Source organism: Semicossyphus pulcher, unplaced genomic scaffold (genome assembly GCF_022749685.1).
Source record: "Semicossyphus pulcher isolate SPU_LCO1_2020_fin unplaced genomic scaffold, fSemPul1.0.p SCAF_4, whole genome shotgun sequence".
Taxonomy (NCBI): domain Eukaryota; kingdom Metazoa; phylum Chordata; class Actinopteri; order Labriformes; family Labridae; genus Semicossyphus; species Semicossyphus pulcher.
Window position 1 is genome coordinate 32,385,428 of NW_027211715.1, and position 7,622 is coordinate 32,393,049.

The 7,622-nt window shown below is 45.1% G+C and overlaps 1 protein-coding gene across 1 annotated transcript; it reads right to left on the minus strand.

The window, feature by feature from the left end:
• On the minus strand, positions 1–6,592 carry irf4b (interferon regulatory factor 4b). The gene is made up of 8 exons (XM_069679751.1): positions 6,395–6,592; positions 5,552–5,738; positions 5,197–5,273; positions 4,611–4,749; positions 4,410–4,511; positions 3,279–3,656; positions 2,535–2,647; positions 1–744 (listed from the first exon to the last, which is right to left on the minus strand). The coding sequence occupies exons 1-8, from the start codon at positions 6,590–6,592 to the stop codon at positions 583–585; spliced, it is 1,356 nt and encodes a 451-aa protein (XP_069535852.1). The 3' UTR covers positions 1–582.
• Between the last annotated feature and the right edge of the window lie 1,030 nt (positions 6,593–7,622).

Consider the following 7,622-nt stretch of genomic DNA (forward strand, 5'->3'; position numbering starts at 1 on the left):
TGCAGCACTGTCTGGATATCTGGGAAGTGTGCTCCTGTAATTACCACTTATCGCCATAGGTGTCACCAGAGAGATCACAGCTGAGATCTTTGAGATTACTACTTTAAACCGTGAGCTCCAGAGAGGCTGGTAGGCAGAACTTGTTACCCTTTGAACGAGCCAGGCCGCTTGTTACCCTGTTTTTTCCATCTGTGTATCGTAGACATGAAGCCAGTTGGCTTTGCACAGACTTCACATTTACTGTACAGACATTTGAGTGGTGATGATCATGTCATAAAACATTCAGCAAGAAAGTGAGTAAGCATATTTACCGAAATGTAAGTCTGCCCCCGTTAAGGCACCAAAAGTCATCACACAGTTTTCCACAGTACAATCACAGAAGCTGTCAGTTGTCTTTGCATAGTCAGTATATTATAAACAGTAAAAAAAAAAAAACACTATCTTTGGTTTCAGCCACACACTGCACACACGCACCATCAGTCCATCGTTTTATGTTCAACACTGTCCCAGTTTGTCCTCTTGTCTCAGTTTCCTGGTTCCCCTCTGTGAGACGTTTTCTACAGTCTCTTGATCCCACAGAGGTCACTCCTGCAGGCTGCTGCTGTGGTGGTGCTGGACGGCTCTCTGGTAGTCCTCAGAGGGGTTTATGTGCTCTGTGACCCCTGGGTGCTCGTAGCTGCGGTAGTAGTGGCCGCCCATCTGCTGGGCGTAGAACAGGAGCTGCCTGGCAAACAGCGGCTCCACCTGAAACACAGGGAGGGGCACACAGGTAAGTAGATGGTCTCATGAACTTAAAATGGTCTCAAAATACCGACACGAAAAGGTACATTATGGAATTTTATACAACAGTTTGAAAAGTGAAATTAGGATGTAGAAAGTTGTTGTTTCAGTGCTATAATGACAGGGGTATCTGAGTTTTCCTGCCATTCCAACAGTGCCTACATGTACCAGGATGCATTGCACACAGCCTAAAGGGTCTAAATTAAGCTCCAGGTTCTTGGCGGGAGGGTTGTACTCGCCCTGGGTGTGCCTTACAACATTTCTGAATTGTTTAGTACTTGCGGCAATTTGTTCCATTTTATCGCGGTCAGTCTCCAGAGTTGCTCGTTACATCAATGTGCTTACTTTAAGTCAAGCATCGAGTACTACTGCTCGTGTCTTTTCCAGCGTTGACTCAATGGCCACTTTGCAATGCAATTAATCAAAATCAGCAGAAACGCAACTTGAATCTCCTCCATCTTTATTATTGTTGCAGTGCTATAAAAACAATGCCTCTTGTAGCTTTATTAATATGGAGTAATAGTTGTTCTACAGTCGCTGACGAAAATGTGTAAAAACACACACTTAAAGGAGCAGTTCGCCCCTGGAAAAAGCCGCTGTCAGTCACAGCTGGTGTTCTCTGTAATCCATAGAAGCAATAATATTTGAAATTGGCGCCAAAGCTGTGGAGAAAGTTGCTGTGGAACAGCTTGTGGTTTCGCCCATTCTACATTCCTACAACACCCAGCATGCATTGCGCCCCTCCCTCTGAAAGGAACCGCCCAGTGAGAGACGCTGGAGTGAAACCGTTTTCAGGACATTGATCGCTAAAGGCGAAGGCTCAGAGCGGTACAGAATCTGAAATACGACAAGAATATACCGGTGGATCGTCTAAAAGATCTTCAGGTCTGCAGTCTATATTTCAAACCTGACGATTTTGAACGAGACCTGACATCGGAGGCGGCGTCCTAGATTAAGGAAGTGCAGTTTAGCAAGCTCCCTGGCCTCCGCCTGATGACGCATTTTACGTAGTCTGGCGGAGGTTTTCCAGGGTCCATTGGAGAAGCGGATAGCGTCCTCCAAAGGCAGAAATTGCATTTTTTTTCTTTACCATAACGCCGTTAGCTTCCCATAATAGCATGATAGGACTGAGGTTGGAAATCGGCGAACTGGCCCTTTAAGTTTGCAGAGTCTTTGTGGATCTTTCGACCTTGACTGAAACACAGACACAACGGGCTGGAAAACCTTTCACTGCCATCGAAAGCAGTTCCTTGGACTAAAAGTTTCAGGTCCTTTGGGTGGCTAAGGCCTAAGTATTGAAGTGAAAACAAACTGGCTGAGATCGTTCTGAATGTGAGGATGTAACAGAAACACAAATGGCCAAGAAGGGCTGGTTTGGGTAGTGTCTCTGTTTTCTGGGTTTCACATCTGCTCTTACTGAAAAAGTGAAAATCTCATCATCCAAAACTGAATAAGTTTACTTCATTCTTTTAAAGTGAAAGTCAGGGGGCGTTTGCTCCAGCGGGCCCAGAGCTGAGTCTCTGTGAGTCTCGTTTAGAAACTGAATTTAAAGTTCTGAAACACGGCGAACATTATGAGTATGAAAAAGTTCTTACAGACTTTCAAATCCTACTTTTCACTTTTCAAACCTCATTGTAAACTTTCAACCTTTCAAATCTGAATGTGATTTTAGTTGAAGTGCAAAAAAACAACAGTGAAACATATCTGACAGTGCGGTAAACTGCTATGAATGTACATAAGGACGGTGTGATCACCTGGACTGTGAGGGTCCGCCTCTGTCTCTGCGGGTCCAGACACTCGTCTCCAAAGCTCAGCAGGACCTGGAAACGAGGCGGCTGCCGACCGTGGAGCCCGTAACTCTGGAGCTCTGAGAGTCAGAGAGGAGAGGAGATTGAATCATTGTAAGCTTTGACATTTAAAAACATCTGCGCTTGTAGATTCACATGAATTCAGGAGAATTTTCATTGAAGTGACATTTGGGGAGTTTGAATGGAAAGTCCTGCTCACACCACGTATGCAAATACAAATAGCTGTCAGACTTTTACACAGCTGGCAGCGTGTGGGCGGGAATGATGTGGCTGTGAAGAAGTCATGTGACTGTTGCCTCATCATGAAATACGACTTTCAAGAGTTGGTCTCTGATATCAGCTTCTGAGAGGTTTGTTCTTATTAGAGAACCTCTCTGAAGGACTTACAGTAACTGAGCTGCTGGTTATCTCAAAGAAAGTTCACAGTCATAGTCATAAACTTTTTGTTTATGGGATGGCACCATTACTCAGGCAGCATTTCTTCAGCCCTACTTGATTGAAGAAAACAAATGATTCTATTTTCTGATTAAACTTCAATGTGAATTTGTTAAATTCAAGAATCACCTTGTGCTTCTTCCAGTTACTCACTACTTGTTTAAGATTTTATAGACTTAAAGATCACAGACATTTAATCCAACACAAATCCTCAGATTAAATAAAGGAAAGATGAACTGTTTCCTGCTGTCTCACCTGTCAGGTAGTCCTGCGTGTGCAGGAGTTTGCAGGGGACATCTCTCTCCAGTTTGTTGGGCTTGTCCCCGTACTGGGACAGCCCTCCCTGCCAGTACACTCTGCTCTGACACAGCCTGCGAGCGTAGAGTCCGTCTGGGCCCATCCACAGTAACACCCCCCTCTCCAGGTCGGACGGGGGACTCGGGGGACACTCGTCTGTCCTCCTCTGGGCTGACAGACTGTCCACGGGCAGGGGGACCACCTCGCGACCGCCAGGCTGCAGGAAGTGCTTCTCCTCGGGGGAGCAGGGAGTGAGGTGGCAGCCCTCTGGACTGGAGACGGTCACCTCCCTCAGCAGAGCGTCCCGGAAATATACACACACGTGCAGACGGGAGTCTGGAGGAGAGGACACAGGTAGAGCTCACTGACATGTTTGAAATGATTAGTTCAGAGTTGAACAGTGATTCTTTATTTTCCTCTGGTCTTTGTACAAAACATCCCTAAATTCAGGTCAAAGATTTTAGCTTGAATCGAAAGGTTACTGTGAGCTGCTCTGGCTCCAAATACAGATAAATACAACTCAGGGAATAATCCATCAGACAAAATGAAGCTACTTCAGGCTTCTCTGGCTCCCTTCTTTTTTATATGCATGTTGCACTGACTTTGCAGCGATATGATCATGCAGCGGTACAGATGAGGCTGCTTTCTTTATTATTTCTTTAATATGCAGACAGCGTTGAGAGGGTTGTAAACCATGGAGTCAGCCGAGCTCTGCAGGACAAACTACACAATGGCATCATTACTAAATCAGCCCGAGCATCGTTTTCTGCGCTATTAAAAACTCTTATTGACCCACTATTATCCTTAAGTTTCTAATTAGCTCCAACAGTCCTGAGTCCTGACTGATTTATGCCATTATCTACAAAACCAGAATTCTGGATAGTCTCACTTTAAACTTGTAAACTACCAGGTTTCGTTTTAAAAAGCTATGTGTGCTAAAGATGCATTCACTGCTCAGTCTTTATTTAAGTTTCAAGGGCTAAACAAGATCTGTAGCTACACTGAAATCTAACAGAGAGTTGAGGATGTAACTTTGACCTTCTGCTTCTTGATGTCGTGCAGAGAAAAAAGTGAAATGAAAGTGTTTACCTGAGAGCGCTTCTGCTGATCTGATGCTGGCGTCCAGAGTGAAAGGCGACGGCTGGCTGTCAGCAGGACTGTACGAGTAGATGGAGGCTCTGAGCTGGTATCCTGCACACGCAGAGGAACAAGCAGGAGCTCAGCACAGGCACAGAGACGGATTTATCCGTTATAAAGGAGAACAACACGTTAGTATGAATATAAGCGTACCGTTGTCCATGGACGGGCCCTGCCACGGCAGGCTGCGGGTGGGACAGGGGCACTGAGTGTAGGGCAGCTCAGGCAGGGAGGGCTGCTCCTGATAGTAATCCCTCCACCCACACTCTGCTGTGGGCACGTACTGAGGCACCTGCAGAGAGACACATACAATCAGTTCAACATGCAAAGACAGGTGCATGCTTTACTTTTCACCTGCAGAGTCTTCTTGCTGTCTAAGAAGACCTGAAGGCAGCTCCACGGCAGGTTTAATGCTGATATATTTAGTTATTTCATAGGGACGGCTTTAACTGTATTCAAAATATATGTTTAGCGTACACTAAACAATCTGACTGTGAACGTAATTTATAACATTTCATTTCATTTCAACACCTGAAACCGCAGCTTGATTTCAGCATCAGTAAAACTTTGGGATGCAGCTCATATGCAGGCTATCTGAGGTCATTCACGCATGTAGCCTACTGCTCATGCGTGCTTTCTCATCCACTGTCTCTGTTTCACATTCAGTCTCTCTCTCTCTCTCTCTCTCTCTCTCTCTCTCTCTCTCTCTCTCTCTCATTTTCCTGTGTATGAAAATCACCTGAGGCTGCAGGGTGGGATAGGAGGGGTGCATCTGATAGCTCATCGGGCTCAGAGGGCTGTCCTCCTGTCGGGGTCCTGAACGCAACACAGAAAAGAACAAACGTGAACAAACACACACAGAAGAAGTCCTCGCATGCTGACATCATGCTGCGTGACCTTCACTCGTGGTTTTGACTGAACCGAGTCAGTGACCTTTTATCAATCAGCAAAGGCGTTTACAGAAATCCACCTTTGTCTGTTTAAAGAAGTTTTCATAACGACTAATATTCAAATTCCTGCTTCCCTGACATTTTTACAACCATCACTTTTAATCTTGTAATGTAAGATATGGGAGGTGTCTGAGGAGGACCTACTTTTCTTGGCGCCCTCCGGGATGATGCGGTACACTTTGTACGGGTCTGAGATGTCCAGCTGGCTTCTCTCCACAAGCTCCTCAAAGTCGTTGCTCTTGTTGAGGGCGCAGCGGAGGCGAGTCTTCCAGGTCGGCGGGTCCGGCTTGTCGATGCCCTCCCGAAACTTGCCTTTAAACAGAGCCCAGGCCTGCAGACAAATCACCGGGAGAACTTAACCCAGTGCTTCAAACCTGAGAGGACACTTTCCAGCGTGCATTGCCAGTCCTGCAGACGTCCTCTCAGGAAAAGTCAAGTTTATATCAACAGGGAGCCAAAACTATTAGTCGATTAATTGACTGATCAATCAACAGAGAATTAATCTGCAACAATTTTAGGGCTTAAAATGTTAAAGCTCCTAACTTGTCCTTGTCATCTGATTAACAGAAATTCATCTTTTGGGGCTTTTAATTATTGTTCAGGGAGAATTATTATTTTAGAGGTGTCAGATCTGTTTTTTGTAACTTTTGTTCGGCATTATAAATCCTTTCTGACATGTATAAGACCAAAGATTAATATCCAAAATGATCGGCAGGCTAATCGACAGAAAATTGTTCATATTACTCTTTCATACGAAGTGCTTTTAATAATGAGCCCACATTAAAAAAAATACTATCTAACACATCAGAAAAGCTGGTAAATATTTGTTTTTCTCTATTTTTGTGTTCTAAAAACATCTTAATGATCAAATACAATAACTGTTTCTGTTGAAAGACTTTTAAAGGGACGTTTCAGGTAAACTTATTCGCTAACTTTTATTCTGAAAGTCACCTTTTCTTCGGCCGGATTAAACGGAGGGTGTTTTACCTTAAAAAGCGCGGCATCCTCATCCCTGTTGTAGTCCTGTTTCCCGGCGTGTTTCCACGGTATCCTGAAGATGCTCTTCTCGTCGTTCTCCCACACCAGCCCGGGATATTTCCCGCAGTCCACCTGCTCGATCAGCCACTGGCGCAGCTTTCCGTTCCCGCTGCTCCCGGAGCCTCCGTAATCCAGCTCTGCGTTCATCTCTGCGCACGCGACACGTCCACGGTCAGGTCCTGTGCAGGTGCAATGTGCTGATGTGAAAGTTTCGCAGAGGCTATCCAAGTTTAGAAAATCTCTCTAAACCCACTGAGCTCCCACGCAGACTAACTTGTGCGCCTTGTAAGCGCGTGGAGCAGCTCTTACCTGCGAAACTCGAGACAGTTTTGAAATCAATCACTCTCAGAGAGCCCTCATCTTTACGGCGGGAGCGCTTAAATCCTCCACCACACAGCGAGCAGCGGGGAGGCGGGGTCAGAGAGAGTAGGGGATGCTGAGGAGGAGGAGGAAGAGGCTCTGCTCTCTCTCTGTCTCTCTCGCTCTCCCTCCAGCGAAGCTTATCAGCGCGGCAACAGCGGCCGATCTCCAGTAAGACATCGGGGGAAACCCTGCCGGCGTCAGTCAGAAGTGTCACACCCGCACACGTGGAAAGTCATGAGACGGAGACGAAAACAATTCTTTGAAATGATAAAGTTTTACGAAAAGTGTCTCCAGAGTGGTCCTGCTGCAGCAGAAGTGATGCGCAGAAACATCCGCACTAATGTGACCCCGGGAGATTATATGGAACAGCTGTGATCAATAACACTGAAGCAGAAAAGATACGATTATTACAAACTGTGTGTCATGTCGGCTAATGCTTCTTACTGAGGAACTATAGCCGACCGTAAAATAAGTTGTTTAGTGTGAACAATGTCTCCGGTCCACCGAGTTCACACAGCATCACAAATACATTATAAACAATACAAAAACACTTTAACGCTGTAAATCAGAAGTTCACAACTTCTGTGGCAGCATCCAGTCCGTTTCCTAAATCCTTTACTTATTCAGTAACAGGTCAAAAGTAGCCTACTGCATCCAGGAGCTTATTTAGATGATCTAATATTCTAAATGTTAAAATAATTATAATTAAATATGTAACTATAAGAAGACAGGTAATAACAGCAGCTTAAGAGCTCATTCAAACCGTTTATTACACATTTATACTTATGCATCATATTTTATAAAATCTGCATGT